The sequence below is a fragment of the Heptranchias perlo genome, chromosome 12, assembly GCF_035084215.1.
Source record: "Heptranchias perlo isolate sHepPer1 chromosome 12, sHepPer1.hap1, whole genome shotgun sequence".
Classification (NCBI taxonomy): domain Eukaryota; kingdom Metazoa; phylum Chordata; class Chondrichthyes; order Hexanchiformes; family Hexanchidae; genus Heptranchias; species Heptranchias perlo.
In genome coordinates, this window is record NC_090336.1 from 40,497,400 (window position 1) to 40,520,255 (window position 22,856).

The 22,856-nt window shown below is 42.1% G+C and overlaps 2 protein-coding genes across 2 annotated transcripts; one reads left to right on the plus strand and one right to left on the minus strand.

Moving 5' to 3' along the window:
• Positions 1 to 307: 307 nt before the first annotated feature.
• Positions 308 to 3,442, plus strand: rag1 (recombination activating 1). The gene has a single exon (XM_067993523.1). The coding sequence runs from the start codon at positions 308 to 310 to the stop codon at positions 3,440 to 3,442; it is 3,135 nt and encodes a 1,044-aa protein (XP_067849624.1).
• Positions 3,443 to 17,749: 14,307 nt separating this feature from the next.
• rag2 (recombination activating gene 2) lies at positions 17,750 to 19,382 on the minus strand. Its single transcript, XM_067993525.1, has one exon. The coding sequence runs from the start codon at positions 19,380 to 19,382 to the stop codon at positions 17,823 to 17,825; it is 1,560 nt and encodes a 519-aa protein (XP_067849626.1). The 3' UTR covers positions 17,750 to 17,822.
• Between the last annotated feature and the right edge of the window lie 3,474 nt (positions 19,383 to 22,856).

Here is a 22,856-nt window from a genome sequence, read left to right on the forward strand (position 1 = left end):
AACGGGCGACTTACCCGATCCCATCAGTTTCCCGCCAGGTGGGATAAGTTAACATTACTCTCCTTTTATTGAATGTGATGGTCTTTAATTGATTTTAGACCAGACTGAATCAAAAACCCAATTTTAGCACAGAACACTGTAAACTGCAGATATCTGAGTAATGAAAGATTAGAATGTAGGAGTAGGAAATTAACATTGAATATAAAGCTGACTGTGTTGCTCCTGAGGGTGGTGAACTATAATCCTATTTTAATCAATAATCACTTTTTATATCTCTGTTAGGTATCAATGTCTAATGGAAATGGCAATGCCTCTGCAAATAATACCTGAAGATTTTAGGCATTCAGAAACCAAGCCTTTCATAAATGTCCAAAGGAAAGCCAAGGTTTCAATGGCAAAGTTTTTTGAGACAGAGACTGTTGCACCTGTTCATGGCCTATTGTGGCAATCCTCATCCTCTCAAATCAAGCCAGTGGGAACCATGCCTTTGGAGACATTGCCTTTGGACAAGAAGACTTTGGAAGATAAGTCCCTGGAACACATGCCTTTAGAGGTCAACCCACCGAAAACCAAGTTCTGTGACTTCAGTCAAATGGAAACAAAATCTTTGGAAGATCACATATTACGATTACAAAATCTCTGCCGCATTTGTGGAGCTTCCTTTAACACCAGCAGTTATGACATGAAATATCCGGTTAGTGGGCCTGTTGATGATGTCACACAAGAGGTTCTCAGGAAAATGGGATATGGAGATAGCTTTTGGCCAGAACTCATTCATAACACATTTAAGATAGATGTCAAGACAGATACAGAAGTCAGATATCCCACCCATTTCTGCTACAACTGCTGGCGGATTGTCATTCAGACAATTAACAACACAACTAATGAAGATGCATTCTTTCCTATCAGTACAATTGTTCAGTGGAAGCCACATTCCAATCTTTGCAGGATTTGCAACTTTACAAATGGGACTCGCAAACGAAAAGGTCTCAAACGAAGTCCACCAGTCACAAAGAAGCCCAAAGTAGCAGTTGATGCTCCAATCAGACCAAGAATCATGAAAAGAAAAGATAAAATAAATAGTACAAGTATTTTATTGGCTAAAAAGATTGTCAACTGCAAGAAGATCCACCTAAATTCGAAACTCCTTGTGATTGATTTTCCCAATAACTTTATCCAGTCAGTGTCATGTCAGATTTGCGAGCACTTACTTGCTGACCCTGTGCAATCACCATGCAAGCACCTTTTCTGCAGAACATGTATTCTCAAATGTACTGCAGTCCTGGGCAAGTATTGTCCAGTTTGTAGGTTTCCTTGTGGTCCTACAGAGTTCAAAAGCCCAGTTAAATCATTCATAAATGTTCTCAATTCACTAGTTCTAAAATGTCCAGTGACAGACTGTGAAGAGGAGGTGAGACTAGATGAATATCCAAACCATGCCCAAAATCACAAAGAAACAAGAATGAAGCATGCTTACTCACCAATAAACAAGGGTGGCCGTCCAAGGCAACATTTGCTGTCTTTAACCCGAAGAGCTCAAAAACATCGTCTGCGAGATCTCAAACTTCAGGTGAAGGCTTTTGCAGACAAAGAAGAAGGTGGAGATGTAAAGTCAGTATGTCTTACTCTGTTTTTGCTAGCACTGAGAGCTGGAAATGAGCACAGGCAAGCAGATGAGCTGGAAGCTCTAATGCAGGGACGAGGATCAGGATTGATGCCAGCCGTCTGTCTTGCCATTAGAGTCAATACATTTCTGAGTTGCAGTCAGTACCATAAAATGTATCGGACGGTCAAAGCAACTACTGGGAAGCAGATCTTCCAGCCATTGCATGCCCTCCGAAGTACAGAAAAGACTCTGCTGCCAGGTTATTATTCATTTGAATGGCAGCCTCCTCTAGAAAATGTCTCTACAAACTCTGAAGTGGGAATATTAGATGGCACGAGTGGTTGGGCACCATGTGTTGATGATTACCCAATGGAGACAATTTCAAGACGATTTAGGTATGACGTGGCACTTGTTGCAGCTGTGAAGGATCTAGAGGACGATATTTTGAAAGGTTTAAAATGTCAAAAAATAGATGAGTTTGTGAGTGGACCATTTACTGTTGTAATCAAGGAATCTTGTGATGGAATGGGGGACGTCAGTGAAAAACATGGATGTGGTCCATCAGTTCCAGAAAAGGCAGTGAGGTATTCCTTTACAATCATGAGTGTGAGTGTGATGAATGAAAACAATGAAAAAGTGAAAGTATTCGAAGAACTAAAGCCAAATTCCGAGTTGTGCTGCAAACCACTGTGCCTGATGCTAGCGGATGAATCTGACCATGAAACATTGACAGCAATACTGGGCCCAGTAATCACTGAAAGAGAAGCCATGAAGACTAGTGATTTAATCCTTGAAATTGGTGATTTGCTCAGATCTTTTCAGTTTATCTTTAGGGGCACAGGGTATGATGAGAAGCTTGTACGTGAAGTTGAAGGTCTTGAAGCCTCAGGGTCTATCTATGTATGCACATTATGTGATGCCACTCGCAGCGAGGCTTCACAGAATTTGATCCTTCATCCCATAACAAGGAACCATGAAGAGAACTTAGAACGCTATGAAATTTGGCGTTCAAATCCATATCATGAGACAGCTGAAGAGTTACGTGATAGAGTGAAGGGGGTTTCAGCAAAACCATTTATTGAAACTCAGCCCTCCATTGATGCCTTGCATTGTGACATTGGAAATGCCACAGAATTCTACAAAATTTTCCAGGATGAGATTGGGGAACAGCATAAAAATGCCAGTCCATGTAAGGAGGAAAGGAAAAGGTGGCATGCAATGCTCGATACACACTTAAGAAAGAAGATGAACCTGAAACCTGTCATGAGGTTGAATGGAAACTTTGCAAGAAAATTGATGACCAAAGAGACTGTAGAAGCTGTGTGTGAATTGATTCCATCTGAAGAAAGGCGAGAAATTCTCAGGGAGTTAATGCACCTTTATATTCTTATGAAACCAGTGTGGCGTTCCACATTTCCAGCTAAAGAATGCCCAGATCTTCTTTGCCAGTACAGCTTCAATTCCCAGAGATTTGCAGAACTGCTTCGTACAGAGTTCAAGCACAGATATGAAGGGAAGATCACCAACTACCTACATAAGACTTTAGCTCATGTCCCTGAGATCATTGAAAGAGATGGCTCTATAGGCGCATGGGCAAGTGAAGGGAATGAAGCAGGCAACAAACTTTTTCGGCGTTTCAGGAAGATGAATGCAAGGCAGTCCAAAAGCTATGAGTTGGAAGACATTTTGAAGCATCACTGGTTGTACACGTCAAAATATTTACAGAGGTTCATGGATGCACACAATGCATTGAAAGATCCAAAGTGTGCATCTGAATCACCTGATGTATTCAGTGAAGATAATTCAATACCTGAAGTTGATTCCATTAATTTTTAAGCTGAATTATTGGGGTTGAAATTGGTTCTAAGTATCTTTAACCACAGGAGACTGTGAACAGTCTGTACTGTGTGGGCAGTTGGGCTTATCATGGCCAAGTTTGGTAAGCAGAGTTGGCGTTGGTGAAAAAATCCCAACAGTATTAACAAGATAACACGGTCAGTGTAGTGTTTAACAGGCTCAGTTGACAAATATATGTGTCAACTGCAGCTGGAATAGAAAGGGAGCTAACCTTTTTATATTGTTTGGACCACGTTAGATAGTCACAGAAAGCAGAAACGTTGTTTAGATCCTTTGCTTAGATGTGAAAGACAAGTGGGCAAGATAATAACATGTTAAATAACAAAAGATTTTGTCGGATGAAGGAGTGGAAAATATTTTCTGAATGCAGTATTCAAACTTTTTAAAATCAACAATGGCAGTTTTATTGTTGGAAGGGAAATGGTGATAATTCCCAATGCCTGTTGACTCACATCACTATTTTAATTGTGGTGCTTTGCTGCGTTTTTCTGTATTCTTACCCAGCCATTTATTGATTTGTTTTGGCACATAATGTAAAAGTGCGTAATATTAAACTTTTTTGTGATTTTTTTTTACAATGAGAAAGGAAGGTAAACGGGAGTGAATGATTACAGTGCTATTTTACAGAAATAAGATTTTTTAAAAAGTCATTTATAATAAGTCACTATGATCCTATGTCATCAATTAATTTGTTTTGATATGTTTAGAGTTACTAGGGGATCTCCCATAGTGCTAATTAATCAAGCCAGAAGATCTGCTGTTTTATAAGGGCATGAGCATAATACCATTAATGCATGTAACATACCATATTCTGCTGAAAAAGGGCAGCTGTGTATAACTTAGTGTGTTCTTGTAAGGCGATGAGGTGTAGTTGCTGTGCCTTCCTTGGCCAATTAGAGGCAAATTGTTCTTAGACAGATCCTCCGGCCAATTAGTGGTCAAACTGGCTTCTTTTGTATTTTAAAATTTTTTTAAAGCTTAGTTCCTGAAATCAATTAGAAGATATTTTCTGTTGGTGGGGAAGTTTCTCTGTACATTGGTAATCATTAGTTTTCTTTCTTTTTTTATATATGCTCTTTCTTTTTATATTTTTAAAAAAGTGTGACACAGACTTGGCAAGCATGACTTTGTGACACGTAAAACGTAACTAGCTTAAAACTTTTATCTCAATATTGTACTACCAGATCTCCTGTGGAGTAACGCGTATATTAGATATTCTGTTTTATAACAATAGAGGCATTATCAACAAAGTCTGATGGGGAAAATGCTACATGAAGCTACTGTGGCATTTATGTGAAGAGTGCACTATATGCAAGACATTTAGGGGTAGAAATTGAGATGCATTGTGCTAGTTATTCGGGCATAAAACAGGCGTAAAGCATACCAATTTGTGCAGGCGCTGCCAAATGTGTGGGCCCCATTTTTTAGGCCCCTCGAATAAGTAAATTAGGGGCCTAATGACTGTTAAAGGACCCCTTTGATAAATTAATGACCGACGCCTGCCTCACTCAGGATTCTTCAGCGGCCCCCGCATCTGCCATCCAAAGGTACATATTTAAAATTTTGTTTAAAAAAAACACATTCCTGTGGATCCAGGAGGAGCAGGAGTGCTCCCCGACTCCACAGGAGGCTCCCCACCTCTCCGTAGCCTGCTCCAACCTCCCTCCCGGGACTTACCCCAGAGGGCAACTGCCGCCGATGTAGGTGGCTTGAAATTGATGTCTCCTGTTGGGCAAGCTGCCTTTGGAGTCACGAGCAGCTCATCCCCAATTATTCAGATGAGGCCCGAGGATTGACTTCTATCAATCCTTTGGCCTCTTGCTTCAGGTGCGTGCTGCCTCCAAAGTGCCGAGTCTGGCCCCGAAAGCGGACTGAGACAAATTTTTACCCCCTCAGTTCTGTAATATATTAAAAGTATTTCATTTAACATTCACTTCCTGTAAGCATCACACTTCGTTCTTGCCACAGTTTAGCCATCAACTTTAGATGGCACACTTTAGGTGTCACACTTTAGTGTATGAGCATCCTCATAGGAGATCTGCTGGAATTATCAATATACATAGATGCGGATGGAACCTATGCATTGTGGCAATAGCTTGGCCATCATGGGTCCGCGGTGCTTTTTTTAAAAAGGATAATCAATACCCTTTATTTCTGTTACATAATTTCTGGTTATCAAAAGCAGAGATATGGTTTTATCAGTAGTTTCCTACTGTCTACTGCGGAGGCCAATAAAGGCGCAACAATATATACGTCATGGGAAAAGTAACAAAGAAGTTTTAAAACTTTGGCAAGTGTGATCTATTTCCCAACTTCAAAGTATAAAATAATAAAATAACATCACAAGTTGCATAATCGTGGGAATGACATTATTCCAAGATCTGATTATGGCTGAGAACACTGGGAAAACACACCACAAATGCACAATTTATTCAAGTCTTCATTTCACCATCCAGCAAATTCGTGACAAACAATAAATTGTAATGAGTGGTAACAATGGATGAGTGCATTCTTGCATGGATTTTTTTTCTCATTTTGTACTTGGCTTTGTTCTGTCACAAGCTAAATGTTGAATTATTAGGCCCCATTGAATGGACACCAGCTCGTTCATTATTGAGTCTATTTTTAATCGCATGTTGCAAAGTAGAATCTGCAAGTAGCTTTTACTTTCACAATAAACTGAATGCAACTGCTGCTGCCATTGTGTGTTCACCAGTAGTAAGATATTGGCAACACAAAGCTGGTAACAGACTCTTACAAGCAATGTGTATGCAAGCTAAAGTTGTTGTGTCAGCTGACAGACACAAGAAAGTACAGTAAATGAAGTGGTTACTACAAAGCCATTTTACATTAGTGCATGTCAGCATTTTACATTAGTGCATGTCAGCATAGCTGATTTTAATAAGTACAAATATGATCTAGTATAGGACGGGGCCAAATGCTTGAGTTCTTTTAAAAGGTTGCAGAATAGTTTGCAGTTTATCATAAATTACATCCTACATTTTGTTAAAATAATAGATTGTCATGCATTGATGGCCTTTTTTATTAGTTATATATGGAACTCAAATCAGTTTTCCATAATTGTTTACTTCCATGTTTATAATGCTTCTGTAATTTCACATGGATTGGATGCTATTGCATTGTAATATTGCATATCACTGTAATCCATTGCATTTTCAGTATTCTGCCTACATATGAAGCAAATTTTGATATAAACAAAACTTAGTGCTTTCAATGAGTCAGGCCCAAAGCAGTTTGCAATATTGATTGTTGAGATCTGTTTTTAATCATTATACACTCTATTTGTTTAAAGGTTATACCGATGTTAAGCTGACAAATGCATTAGTCTACAGTGTGATAATTCTGCTTATTGCAAATGTGTGTTGTCAACTTTAGCTCTGCTTTTAAAAAAAAATAAAGATTTAAAGCTTTTAAACATTTGGTTGTGTGCAATTTGTAATTTACAACACTTTCTAGTTGTTTTCATTCAGCTTTATTACAAATACCCCCGACCCCCGATTTAACTGCTGGCTACATGTTTTTCAGCACAAAATGGGCTGCTGTGAGTTGAATTTCTCTCCCCATGTTTTGGCATCATTAGTCAGCTCACGGACTGGACCTCTTAGCTACCTGGGTTAACTGGTAACCATTTCACAATAAGTTTGGAATATTTATATGCAAAAACAATTATAGACCAGTGATTTAATCAGAGTTTCATAACTGGGCGATACAATGCATTAATATTGTTCTTAGCACAAAATAGTTACTTTTCTCCATTAATTTTCTTTCGTCTCCTGAAGGTATTAATTTTTTTGTTGATGTATGACCCTTGGTGCAGGTCACTTCAGTACGCTGTCCAATAGCATTATTCATGTGTAAGCCGAGACAGTGAACGTAGGAAAGTTATTTAACTTCAGCAATGGGGGGAGCTAGCGTCAGAGACAAACCCGATTCTATCCGCACCTCCTGCTGTCGAGCCTCGTCTGCACATCGGAAATTTGGGTACGCACTGTGCACGATTTTTGATCACTTAGATTGGTGGTCGGAACTTCCTGAGCAGTCAGAAAATTACCCCGTACATCCACAACATGGACTTCCAGCAGGAACTCTGGCCAATTCTCCTCTCCCGCACTCATGAGCAAACCCTCGAACCCCTATGCCCTGGCACAGACTGAGGATTGAACCTGCTTTCTACTGGTCAGTAAAGCTCTAGCTGCTCACTGCAAAAATATGCTTAGTTATTGGGGGTGGCCTGCGTGATAACTTTTAAATTATTGTACTTATGTGTCAATGTCTAATGTGTCTAAATGCATGAGATTTGGGATGGGGTGAGTACACTCTCCCCCGGGTTGATCAGAGTCCATGATTGGGTGCAAAATGATGCCACATAATAGGGTGCAGTTTTGTTCCTATGTGTTATAAATTGGATAGCCAGTTAGTGAAGGATAGAATACTAGAGCCTAGTCTTCAGTTGCTTCCAAGCTTTTCTTCACAGAGCTCCACATTACACCCACGCCAAACCCGAGATCAGCTCACATAAATGGATATGAGAGTTCCCAATTGATATGCACCATCTGAATACAATTAGCACTAATTGATATAAATCACATGCATACAATTAACATTATGGGGGTGAAATTTTTTCTTGGGCGGAAGCGCAAAACAGGCGATAGTAAATGAGGGAAGAAAACAACTTTAAAATGGAGATAAAATATATTTTATGAAGAAAAGTGGGTCCTAGCAAGCCAAGTCCGTCACCTTTGTATGAAGTAACATAAATTAAATGAAAGTAATAGATAGTAGCATTATTTTACATTTGTGCAAAGTCAAATTGGATCCACAATATAAAAGCAATATCAAAAAAATTTGACCTTAATCAAAGTATCATAGTCTGTTACAGCACACTATGATACTATGAGCGGGCATCGCAAGAAGAGTGGATCGTGAACCGAGTGGGAACTTGAGAATTTAGTGAGAGTGGGAATTAGGTGTAGAGGGGGAAGGGGGTCCTAAATTTAAAAAAAGCAAAAAAACCCCAAAACAGACCAAAAATTAATTATTTATAAATAAATATAGACTAAAATATGGCAGAACAGGTTCTGTGCCTGGACTGCAGTATGTGGGAGTTTGTGGACATCAAGAATGTCCCGAGCGAACACATCTGCAGTAGATGTCTCCGCCTCGAATCTCTCCAGCTCAGAGTCATTGAGCTGGAGTGTGAGTTGGAGACACTCCGACACATAAGGGAGGGAGAGGATTATCCGGACAGTTTGCTGCAGACTTTGGTCACACCTCGTAGAGGGGTATAGGATCAGAATGGGGATGGTGTGATCGATAGCCAGACTAGACCAGCCACATAAATACTGTGGCTACAAGAGCAGGTCGGAGGCTGGGTGTTCTGTGGCGAGTGACTCACCTCCTGACTCCCCAAAGCCTTTCCACCATCTACTAGGCACAGGTCAGAAGTGTGATGGAATACTCTCCACTTGCCTGGTGAGTGCAGCTCCAACAACACTCAAGATGTTCGACACCATCCAGGACAAAGCAGCCCGCGTGATTGGCACCCCATCCACCACCCTAAACATTCACTCCCTTCACCACCGGCGCACAGTGGCTGCAGTGTGTACCACCCACAGGATGCAATGCAACAACTCACCAAGGCTTCTTCGACAGCACCTCCCAAACCCGTGACCTCTACCACCTAGAAGGACAAGAGCAGCAGGTACATAGGAACACCACCACCTGTGCGTTCCCCTCCAAGTCACACACCACCCCGACTTGGAAATATATCGCCGTTCCTTGGCTGGGTCAAAATCTTGGAACTCCCTTCCTAACAGCACTGTGGGAGAACCTTCACCACACGGACTGCAGCGGTTCAAGGAGGCTGCTCACCACCACCTTCTCAAGGGCAATTAGGGATGGGCAATAAATGCCGGCCTCGCCAGCGACGCCCACATCCCATGAACGAATAAAAAAAATAGTGTACAGAGTAAGGGGAACCCAGGTGAGATAGAGAACGAGGATTCGCAGAAACTGATCCTATCCAACAGGTACAATGTATTTGCTACTTGTGAGGATAAGGATAAAGACTTTGGAAAGACAGCCAGAATGCTGACCATGGCTCCTTGGAGCAGGAGGCTGTCCAAAGGGGGGAGGAGGAGGAGAAGCGCGATGTAAGGGATACAATAATTAGGGGGACAGATAGCATCCTTTGTAAGCAAGATCAAAAGTTTCACAAGGTATGTTGCCTACCTGGTGCCAGGGTAAGGGACATCACGAACTGGCGTGAAAGGATATTGGAGAGGAAGGGGGAGGTTGTGGTCCATGTTGGAACCAACAACATAGGAAAGAGTATCCAAAAGGACCTGTTCAGAGAGTGCCAAGAGCTAGGAGCTAAATTAAAAAACAGGACCTCAAGGGTTATAACCTCTGGATTATTACCCAAGCCATGTGCAAATTGGTGTAGAGTTAAGCAGATTAGGGAAGTGAAAACGTGGCTGAAAGACTGGTGTGGAAAGAAGGGTTCCATTTCATAGGACAGACTAGTACTGGGACAGGAAAGAGCTGTACCGTTGGAATAGGCCCCACCTGAGCTGGAATGGGACCAGGGTCCTAGCGGAAAGGATAAATAAAGCTGCCACAAGGACTTTAAACTAGTAAATGGGAGGAGAGGGCTCAGGTGGAAAAGGTAGTGTAAATAATAATTCTAAAACAAACGAAAAGGAAGAGAGTAGAGTGATATTCAGAAATTTTTCTTTAGGCACTACAGGTAAAGAGAAAATGAAAAGGTATAAAGTAATTAAATCAGGAGAGAGAAATAAGAAATGTGTGAGAAAAACATTAGAGCAGAAGGGCAGGTTAGGGTGTGCGTCCCAAATAAGCATTCTTTATACAAACACATGGAGTATAAAGGAGGAAATTGAATGAATTGCAGGCGCAAATTCAACTCAGAGGGTACGATATGGCAGCCATTACTGAGATATGGCCGCAAGACGGTCAGTACTGGGAACTGAATATACCAGGTTATAAGGTCTATAGGAAGGATAGGGAAACTGGTAGAGGGGGAAGAGTAGTCTTAGTGATTAAGGATGAAATTACTTCAATGATAAGAGAGGATATAACGAGAGGAAAGCAGGCAGTGAAGACTTTATGGATAGAATTAAGAAATAGAAAAAGATTTAAGACTGTTGTGGGAGTTGTGTATAGGCCCCCCTGGCAGCAGTTGTGAGGTGGCAGGATGTATAAATGCAGAGATTAGACAAGCATGTAGTAAAGGTAGTTAACGGTGGATTTTAACTTTCATATAGATTGAGATAAGCAGACGAGCTTATGTCAGAAAGGTAGCATATTTCTTGTGTGTGTTCAGGACAGCTTTATGCAACAATATGTCCTAGAACCAACAAGGGGGCAGGCCATATTAGATTTAATAATGAGTAATGAGCCAGATTTAGTTAACAGCCAAACGGTGCGTGAACATTTATCGAATAGCGATCATAATATGATCGAGTTCAACGTTGTGTTTGAAAGGGAGAAACCCGTATCAGCTACTAAGATTCTAAATTTAGGTAAGGCCGACTTCAACAGGATGAGACAGAGACTGCCCACAGTAAACTGGGCAAATCTGTTAATGGGTAAAAAGACGGAAGATCAGTGGGTGTTATTCAAAGAAGAATTTAACGTGATACAGAACCAGTTTATACTCCTAAGGGGCAAGAGCACCACTTGCTAAAAAAAACAGCCATGGACGACAAAAGAGGTAAGGGACAACATAAAACTAAAAGAAAAAGCATAAAAAATGCAAAGAATAGCACAGATCCTGGCAACTGGGAGAGGTACAAAGGACAGCAAAGAGCAATAAAACAGATAGTAAGAGCTACAAAAAGGGAGAATGAAAAGAATTTTGCAAGGGATATCAAAATCAACATAAAAATGTTTACAATTATATTAGGAAAAAGAGGGTGGTCAAGAGCAATGTGGGCCCCTTAAAAACTGATAATGGTGATATTGTAAATGAAAATAAAGAAATGGAGGACATTTAAATAGTTACTTTGCATCAGCATTTACAGTAGAGGAAGAGGATAGCATGCCGGACGCCCTAAGGAAACTAATTTTGAATCAGGGACAGGGACTCACCATAATTGACGTAAGTAAATTAACAGTAATGAAGAAAATAATGGCACTAAAGAGTGACAAATCCCCAGGACCAGATGGTTTCCATCCTAGGGTTTTAAAGGAAATAGGTGAGAACATTGCAGATGCCCTAACTATAACCTTCCAAAGATCTCTCGATTCAGGAATTGTTCCTTTAGATTGGAAAATTGCACATATCACTCCGCTATTTAAGTAAGGTGAGAGAGGAAAACCAGGGAATTATAGACCAGTTAGCCTAGTATCTGTTGTTGGGAAATTATTAGAGTCTATAATTAAGAATAGTGACTGAACACATTGAAAATTTTCAGCTGATCAGAGAGAGCCAGCATGGATTTGTAATGGGCAGATCATACCTGACAAACCTGATTAAATTTTTTGAAGAGGTGACTAAAGTAGTGGACAGGGGAATGTCTATGGATGTTGTTTATATGGACTTCCAGAAGGTATTCGATAATGTTCTTTTCAAGAGACTGTTGGCTAATGTTGAAGCTCATGGAATTGAGGGCGAATTACCGACCTGGTTAGGAAATTGGCTGAGCGGCAGGAGGCAGAGAATAGGGATAGTGGGCAGGTACTCAAATTGGCAGGATGTGACTAGTGGTGTCCCACAGGGATCTGTGTTGGGGCCTCAACTATTCACGGTATTTTTTAACGACTTAGGATTAGGGGACATAGCCTAAAAATTAGATCCAGGACTTTCAGGAACGAAGTTAGGAAACACTTCTAGACGCAAAAAGTGGTAGATATTTAGAACTCTCTTCCACAAACGGCAGTCGACGCTAGCTCAATTGTTAATTTTAAATCCGAGATTGACAGATTTTTGTTAACCAAAGGTATTAAGGGATATTTGGCTAAGGCGGGTATATGGAGTTAGGTCACAGATCAGCCATGACCTCACTGAATGGCAGAACAGGCTCGAGGGGCTAAACGGCCTACTCTTGTTCCTGTGTTCCTATTTTCACAGAAGGAGGCCTTTCGGCCTATCGCGCCTGTGCCAGATCTCTGAAAGAACAATCCAATTAGTCCCACTCCCTTGATCTTTCCCCATAGCCCAGTACATTTTTTCCCTTCAAGTATTTATCCAATTCCCTTTTGAAAGTTATTATTGAATCTGCTTCCATCTGCTTGAGATGCAATTGAATTTTAAGTGGTTCAGATAAGTATTGTTCACCTGTAGTTTAGATAGCATTAGTCTAATACAGTTCCATTAGATGCTTAACCTAAGGCACAGCTGACAGCTTGTCGTTATTGTGATACTTCTGTGTGGGTAAGCATTTGCTGCATGTTGTTAGAACCACAAGCAAAATGTATTTTGGCAGAGATTCTGTGTGGGGCTGTGTAGTAGTCTAAGATATATTTTTCGATGTCTATAGCATTAGCCTTTTGTCTGTTTGAGGACCGAGTGATGACGATCACCTCAGCTACAAAGCCGTAAGCGGCCACAAGTGAAATGAGTCTCTTTCAATCTTTCGTTTTATCTCTCAGCGGGAACAACTGCTTTACTTGTATATGCAATACACGGCAAAACCACAGAGTCAGTGAACATATGTTCAGTGTTCATAGTGATGGAAGGTATCGTCGACAGTGCTATCAAGTAGCACTTACTCACCAATAACCTGCTTACCGATGTTCAGTTTGGGTTCCGCCAGGACTACTCGACTCCAGACCTCATTACAGCCTTGGTCCAAACATGGACAAAAAAGCTGAATTCCAGTGGTGAGGTGAGAGTGACTGCCTTCACATCAAGGCAGCATTTGACCGAGTGTGGCACCAAGGAGCCCTAGTAAAATTGAAGTAAATGGGAATCAGGGGGAAAACTCTCAAGGCACACGTCAAGAGTGTGATGGAATACTCTCCACTTGCCTGGATGAGTGCAGCTCCAACAACACTCAAGATGCTCGACACCATCCAGGACAAAGCAGCCCGCTTGGTTGGCACCTGATCTATCACCCTAAACATTCACTCCCTTCACCAGTGGTGCACCATGGCTGCAGTGTGTACCATCTACAGGATGCACTGCAGCAACTCTCCAAGGCTTCTTCGACAACACCTCCCAAACCCGCGACCTCTACCACCTAGAAGGACAAGAGCAGCAGGCTCATGGGAACAACATCACCTGCATGTTCCCCTCCAAGTCACACACCATCCCAACTTGGAAATATATCGCCGTTCCTTCATCGTCGCTGGGTCAAAATCCTGGAACTCCCTTCCTAACAGCACTGTGGGAGAACCTTCACCACACGGACTGCAGCGGTTCAAGAAGGCGGCTCACCACCACCTTTTCAAGGGCAATTAGGGATGGGCAATAAATGCTGGCCTTGCCAGCGACGCCCACATCCCATGAATGATTAAAAAAAAATCCCACTTTGAGCAGTTTTGATTGGATTACTGAAAGGCATTCAGCTCACACAATGTAATATAGCATGAATTCTTTAGTGTCCCATTGTCTGCCATAAAATGATGCCTTCCATCGCTCATAATCAAAACAATGAGGGTACAGATGGCATCCTTTAAAGAAGTTAATTTTTGGTGATTTTTTCTCTCTTTGAATATAGGATAACAGTAAAGATTAAAGGAACATTCAGTCGTCCAGCTCATTTTAACTGGGAAGTCAACACTCTTGATTTATGTTCCAGATGGACAATTTTATGATTATCAGTGTTAGCACTCTTGCCTCAGAGTCAGGAGGTCATGGGTTCAAGCCCCATCCCAGAGACTTCAGCATATAATTTAGGCTCACATTTCAGTGCAGTGCTGAGGGAGTGCTGCACTGTTGGAGGTTCTGGGCTGTAAATTGGGCCGCGTAGCACCCGTTTTGTAGACGCCACGTGGCCTCCTAAGGACTCAAAATGGCACCTGGAATGCGCGCACACGCTTCTAGCATGACGTGCGTGGATGCCATCTTGGTAAAGGTGTTTGCGCATGCGCAGATAACGAATGCCGGCTGCATGTAAAATAGGGAGAATATGCGTTAGATTAGTGTGCAATGCTGATTTAAAGGGAAAGATACAATTTTTGAACTCAATGCTCCAGCCAATGCATTGTCTTAACCTCGCACAGCTGAACAGGTCGTAAAAAGCATGGAAGACCCCCCCCCTCCCCACCAGCGCTATTTAAAGGGATCATGCAGGATTTACAGGTTAGTTGCTGGACTATTGCTTCTGGCTGCTGATGCACTTGTACCTGTTTTTGGAGATCTCCTATACTTGGAATACTAGGACTAGGGGATATAGCCTCACATTTAGAGCCAGGACTTGAGGAGTGAAGTTAGGAAACGCTTCTACATGCAAAAGAGTGGTAGAAGTTTGGAATGCTCTTCTGCAAAAGGCAGTTGATGCGAGCTCAATTGTTAATTTTAAATCTGAGTTTGATAGATTTTTGTTAACCGAAGTTATTAGGGATATGGGACTAAGGGGGTATATGGAGTTAGGTCACAGATCAGCAATGATCTCAATGAATGGTGGAACAGGCTCAAGGAGCTAAATGGCCTACCCCTGTTCCTATCTTCCTATGTTCCTATAATAAAGTTTCAATACTCCACAGGGAGTGGCTAGCTGACAGGCAACAGTAAGAGCACTGGCAGTTACGCAGCGCTGGAACAGGAATGCTGTCATCCTGAAAGAGGACAGCAGGTTCATGTTCCATGGAGCCACTGCCACTTGCTACCTCCTGTTATGCACCACCTTCTCTTGCAAGAAAGCGGGACGTGTGTTGGTGAGTGTCCTGCAGGATGTTTGGGTGATGTGCCTGTTGTGGTTGAATAGCTGCCAGTGTGTGTGACCTGTGAGTTGTGGATGCGTGGCTCGCAACAGTGGTAATGTGTGAGGGTGAGAGGAAGCATCTGATTTCAAAAGTTGAGTACTGATTGAAAGAGCTTATTGGTCAGTGGGTGATGGGGGGTGTAGTGCATGGAGCAGTGGATGCAGCTGGTGGTGCAGTTGGTAGGAGATGCCACTTAACAGTTGACCTCACTTACCTTGACCACTCGTGTCAAAGCATTGAACTTCTTCCTGCACTGCATCCACGTTCGAGGTGCTATGTGCCTGGCATTGACTTCATCCCCTACTTCCTTTCCACTGCCCCTTAAGCGTATGTCTGGAGGGCCTCATGCCCTCCTGTGTATATGGATGCCTCTCCTTCTGTCCACCTCTTGTATCAAGAAATGTAGTACACCATCAGAGAACCTTGGTGCACGCTCTCTCGCGGCCTGGTACCAGATCCGCAAATTGGTGAGGTCTGGCGTGCAGATTGGAGGATGTGGGATTTAATAGAGCACAACCTTTATTCAATGTTTTAACATAACTCAACAGTGTGTAAACATAGGGATGGGACCTGCACCTGTGTTTTACGTGTGCGATGTATGATCTCCATTCAGACTACGTGCGGTCCCGTATCTTAGATTTTGCAAATAAGTGGTGCAGGCTGCCTTTAAGAGGTGCAGGCTGCCTTTAAGAGGTGCTAGCCACTCGAGCGCTATAGGACCCCCCTGCTGGTGAGCAGCCACTCAACAGCGCAGCTAGGCCTGGCTGGACGCAGGAATCAGGTAAATGACCAGGCAGCTCGAATCTCACGTAAAATTTAACCCCCTCTGTCTTTCGGATGAGATGTTAAACCGAGGCCCCGTCTGCCCTCTTAGGTGGATGTAAAGATCATGTGGTACTATTTGAAGAGATGCAGGGGAGTTCTCCTCAACGAACATTACTAAAACAAATCAGCTGCTCATTTATTTCATTGCTATTTGTGGGAACTTGCTGTGTGCAAATTGGCTGTTATGTTTGCCTACGTTACAACAGTGGTTACAGGGGTAATTTTGAACTTTGCTATGTGGGCTTTAACATGGCAAAGGGGATCGGGTGGGTTCTAAAATAGTGGGTGATCTGCTCCATCAGGTTACATTGTTTGTTCTCATTGTGAAAATTGTATACTGCTCATTCAAATATTTTACATAAAATAAACTAGTTGTTGGTTTGAAGCTGTGCCTGTCTCAACAGAGTCCACCTTCCATAATGAGAGAAGAACGTGTGACGGCATGTGGGTTATTTCAGTAGGCGGTATAAGGAGCAAGGGTTCTCTGTTACAAACGCTGAGTCATGTTATTGTTTAGATATTGGGCAATAAAGGTGTATTCTGGATTGTGGGGGATGTGATGTCTGCTTGCAGGTGTGACTGGCAATGCTGAACCCCAGAGAATATCTAGTGCAAAAAACAGAAGACTGCAATATAGCACTTGTATATGGAAACTATTATTAAAGAACCCACTTTTCAGGATATATCAAGGACTACAAGGATACATGTATCAAGGCTCACCACCACCTTCTCGAGGGCAATTAGGGATGGGCAATAAATGCTGGCCTTGCCAGCGACGCCCACATCCCGTGAACGAATAAAAAAAAAATGGAGCATGGGTACGAATCCAATTTTTGGGATTTGTCACTTAGGCCCAATTTCTGTAGACCACTGCTTCTTTGCTCTTTATGTTACATGATACTCTCCATAGAATGGTGTGTATCAGATTTTATGTTGATAATTATTGCGCTGGACTCAAAGAAAACCTTCAAGACTTTAATTATTATTTTTATTTACGTAGAAAATTAGCACCACAGGAGTAAAGTTAATAATGGTTGTTTTAACAAGCATAGCACCAAAATTATATTTGCAAGCAGACTCTTTAAAACCTATTTGTGCATCAAACATTAAATTCAAGGCAGTAACACCAAAGAAACATTGGAGCTAAAATTACCAAATAGCCAAAGATCAAACAACAAACTTCCTAGGTTTCTGCACTGCATCATTTAAATGTTTATTCAATTGTATTTATTGCATTTTAAATGTGTTCTACTCTGGCCTACTGTATTCTGAGAATCTTCTGCAGTTTACAATATAACAGTGTCAGTAGACAACATTGCAATTCTATTAGATCTTTTGTTAAACAAAACTATGTACATTTTTTTATTTAACAAGAAATAATTCACACCATGGTACATATAGCCAATACAATGCTAATGCAGAGTTGACTTTTAGTCCACTGATTGTTGTATGCTGCATATATAGTTCATACAATTATGTCTGATATTTCGTACAGTAATAAGTCTAAAATAAGTTGGATATCAGAATGCACAGATAATTCTATGCCCCAAATGCCAAATCTAAATTGTTGCATTGTCAATCATTTTCCAAGTCTAGAATTACTGCTAAAACTCTTGCAATTTCAATCAAACAGTCTCTTCAGAAAGCTCTTTTTCATTGGCGTCCTTTTCAGTGTTGCTGGTGATTTCTTACGTGGGGATTTTATTGGTGTTCGCTTTATCTGTTTTTTCTTCTGTGGAGTTTTAATTCCTCTGTCAATATGATGCTCATTGCAAAAGTACTTTGTGTTCTCCTGAGAAAACTGAATCAGCTGTGATTCTGCGAGATCCATGCACTGGGCATGTACCCAGTGCCCATCATCTCTTCCATTGGAGCAGAAGATCATAGCAGGTTTGTTGAGTTCTGTGGAGTAATAAGGCACCCAGATGTTGATATTCACATTACAGGTGGCACTACATTTAATCCAGTAACCTTCCTCATCAGCATTATCCAAGTTCTCCACATCATCAGAGCCATCAGCTTCCACTTCAAAGTGAAATTCTTCTGAATCTTCAAGTGTGCTGCATTCCTCTGGATCAGTAAAGGATTCCTGGCTGGCAGAAACTTGGCTTTCTTCCTCTAACTGTCCAAAATTTACCAAATAGAAGTAGTTTGCCTCAGCTGCATCTTGTTTGGTTTCTCCAGGAATGCCGATTAACACTGCACTACTTCCCATATCACTACCAAACCAGGTTTTGCTTGCTTTAATATCACTAGTCCATGCTGGAGGCTCCTTTTCCAAAATCTGAATGTTGTCATTCTCCAAAATGACGGTGTTACAAATCATTCGCTTCTGACTCTCGGATTCATAGCCACCAACAATGATGAATTCATCTTTGCCAGCCTGGGTCACAATTGCACTTGATACAGAGATGCCACTATGCAGTATTGTGCAGTTTACACTTGGATAGATCCCTAACAGATCAACTTTTAGACTAAGCAATCTTGCAGGACGATGATTGGTTTCAATGGAATGGCCACCTAATATGTAGACAGTGTCAATTTTTGCAATGGAGACATGGAATGAAAACCCATCTTCTATTTCTGGAAGCATGTGGGATGTGCAATGGCCAGTGTTTATATCAATCAGAAAAACCTGTGGCAAACAATCCACTACACTGTTCCAGTTTTCTGTGGTTCTTTGCCCTGGAGGCCGGTAACATCTACCCCCAAACAAGACACACATAGTTTGTCCCTTGCTCTGAATCACATTGATAGTGTGACCATATCTTCCTTGGGGGACATCTCCTTTTAGATTTTTCTCGATGCAACGAAGAGATGTTCTCTTGTTACCAGCATTGCTGTAAACCATCATGAGGTAAAGTAAATCAGGCAGTTCATTATTTGGAGCTCTCCCACCATGAATGAGATAAAAAAGGGTGTTTGTTTCTGAGGGATCTGAGTAATGAGTTATTGCAGGACAACGCAACGGTGGAAGATAGCATGAGTCAGATGAAAATGAAACAGCTCTTAGTTTGAGTTTGTGACCTTTGAGATGAAGAAGAAACACACCTGTGCAGCAGGATCTTTTGGGCCACCCTTTCTGGCCAAAAAAAAAGACTTCACCATGAAAATTCAATAAGGAGAATCCAGTATGTATAAGGACTGCATTGCTGTCAGCTGAAACCATTTGCAGGGACATTGCTGCAATGGAAAGAAGACAGTACCTTTGAAAGGAGAAGAAACATAAAATAATATTAGAAATAAAAGATTTATAGTGAAATTGATTATCACAGATTCTGATAATGCAGAACAACCACTCTACAGCTTTTTGATAGGTGTACAAATGCTACTTTTTGGCTATAATTTGTTTGATAAATCAACGATTAAAAATGACCTTCATTTTATATTTCAAAATTCAATTACTTTGGGTTTATGAAATTCTTTTATGTTGTTAAATGATGAAAACATTGCATTACATTGATTTTATTTTTAAAAAAAATTCAATTATTTTCAATACATGAGCTGTAATTGCTTCTAACATTGTTACAACAGTTCAGCTTCAATAAATCTTCATTCAGCCCACTTTGTTTCTTTTCAATTTTCAATTCCAGCTCAGGATATTTTTCTGCTTTTGACTATTGTTCTTTCTTACCAACATCAGGGGGTGTTGTAAAAGGTACAATGGAACTCTCAAAGAGCCATGTTATTAAAGATCCTGGTATGGGTTGAACGTGCATCAGCTGGAGACTATGGCCTGGAAATTGGTTTGCGGCGGTAGGCCAGCGCGAAATGGGTGCAGGGAACGATCGCTGCGCCGGAACGGATATGCCCAAGATGCACCTGATATTGAGCCACGGGCCTCATTTACATGAGGCTGGCGAGACGCAGATCCCTGCTGGGCGTCACAGGTAGGTTCTGGGAGGGGTGGGTGGCGATCTGGAGAGTGGGGGGTGGAATCGGTCAGGAGGTAGGGGCAGCCAGGAGAGGAAGGGAAGACATCAGGAGGGAAGGGTGGGCGACTGGGAGAGGGGGGGTAAGCGGTCAGGAGAGATGGGGGGAAGCAATTAGGAGAGGGGGAAGCAATGATCGGGAAAGGGAAGGAGGTAATTGGGAGAGGGGTGAGTGGTGCCCGGCAGCATCCCGTGGTTTCAATGTGGAGCTGGGGGAGCAGTCCTGCACCTCCTGGTTCCATGTTCAGGTAAGTATTTTCTTAAAAATGTATCTTTTTGGTGGTGGCTTGCAGCAATTCCTATTAAGTACCTCTGGTTAGTCCACATGTAGACCATCTTTTCTTAAACATAGCCAGCCTGACAGCACAATATTACAAAGGGGTCCTCAAATCGGCATTAGACCCCTTATTTGCAAATGCAAAAGGGCATAACACCAGTTTCAGGTGGGGGTCCTGGACGCCTATTTTTCTGCCTTTACCAATATGGCAGGTGGCGCACTTCCAGCATGTAATGAGAGCGTGCGTCCCGCCTGCCATTTTAGAAGCTTAGGCACCCTTTTTGCACCAGAAACACAGGCAATAGCATCATCGAAATTCTAGGCCCATTTTTCAACTGCTAATTTGGATAAAAGAATCAGCCTTCAGCAATAAACAGTGATATAAGTCTAAAAGTAGCATCCCTAGAAAAGCTTTAAATTTAGATTGATTTTGCTTTAACATATGCTGTAACTACAGGCTGATCTCCAATCTCCCTTTCCTCTCCAAAGTCCTTGAACATGTTCCCGCCTCCCAAATCCATACCCACCTTTCCTGGAACTTCATTTTCACATCTCTCCAAACAAGTTTCCGCCCTGCCACAGCACTGATACAGCTATAATCAAAGTCACAAATGACATCCTCTGTGACTGTGACCATGGTACACTATCCTTCCTCATCCTTCTCAACCTCTCTGCAGCCTCCGACACGGTCGACTACACCATCCTCCTCCAATGTCTCTCCTTCATTGTCCATCTGAGTGGGAACGCCCTCGCTTGGTTCCACTATTAACTATCCAATCGTGGCCAGAACATCTCCAGCAATGGCCTATCTACCTGCCCCCACACCACTGCCTCTGAAGTCCCTCAAGGATCTAGTCTTGGCTCCCTCCGCTTCCTCATTGATGTGCTGCCCCTCGGCGACATCATCCGAGGGCTTCGTTTCAGGTTCCACATATTTGCTGATGACACCCAGCTCTACCTCTCCACCACCTCTCTTGTCCCCTGCACTGCCTGTGTTGTCAGCCTGCTTGTTTGACATCCAGTCCTGGATCAGCTGCAATTTTCTCTCGTAAACACTGGGAAGACCGAAGCCATTTTCTTCAGCCCCCGCCACAAACTCAGTTCCCAGCTGCTGACTCCATCCCCCTCCCTGGCCACTGTTAGAGGCTGAACCAGACTGTTTGTAACCTCAGCGTTCCACTTGACCCTGAGCTGAGATTCTGATTCCATATCCTCTCCATTACAATGATCGCCTACTTTCACCTCCGTAATATCACCCGTCTCCTCCCCAGCCTCAGCCAAACTGCTGCTGACACCCTCATCCATACTTTAGTTACCTCCAGACTTGACTGTTCCAATGCTCTCCTGGCTGGCCTCCCATCTTCCATCCTCCGTAAACTTGAGCTCATCCAAAACTCTGTTGCCTGTATCCTAACTCGCACCAAGTCCCGTTCACCCATCACCCCTGTGCTCACTGACCTACATTGGCTCCCGGTCCAGCAACACCTCAAATGTAAAATTCTCATCCTTGTGTTCAAATCCCTCCATGGCCTCGCCTCTCCCTATCTCTGTAACCTGTTCTGGCCCTACCTCTGAGAACACTGCGTTACTCCAATTCTGACCTCTTGTGCATCCCCGATTTCCTTTGCCCCACCACTGGCGGCTGTGCCTTCAGCTGTCTAGACCCTAAGCTCTGAAATTTCTTCCCTATATCTCTCAGCATCCCACCCTCTCTCTCCTTCTTTAAGAAAGAAAGACTTGCATTTATATAGAGCCTTTCATGACCTCAGGACATCCCAAAGTGCTTCACAGCCAATAAAGTATAAAAGCTCCGTAAAACCTACCTCATGGATCAAGCTTTTGGTCACCTGTTCTAATATCTCCTTATGCGGCTTGGTGTCAAATTTTCTCTGAAATACTCTTGTGAAGCGACTTGGGGTGTTTTACTACATTAAAGGTGCTATATAAATGCAAGTAGTTGGTGGGCGGGGAGATTGGTGAATAAATATGTAAGAGTAGAGAGATTGGTGTATGATATGTAAGAGTGTGGAAATTGGTGTATAATATGTAAGAATTGGGAGATTCGTGTATAATATGTAAGAGTATGGGTATTAGTGTATAAAATGTATGAATATGAGGATTACTCTATAATATGTAAGAGTGTGGAGATTGATGTATAAAAGTAAGAGTGTGGAGATTGGTGTATAATATATAAGAGTGGGGAGATTGGTGTATAAATATGTAAGTGTGGAGATTGGTGTATAATGTGTAAGAGTGTGGAGATTGGTGTATAATGTGTAAGAGTGTGGAGATTGGTGTATAATATGTAAGAGTGGGGAGATTGGTGTATAATATGTAAGAGTGGGGAGATTGGTGTATAAATAAGAGTGGGGAGATTGATGTATTAATAAGAGTGGGGGGATTGATGTATTAATAAGAGTGGGGAGATTGGTGTATAATATGTAGG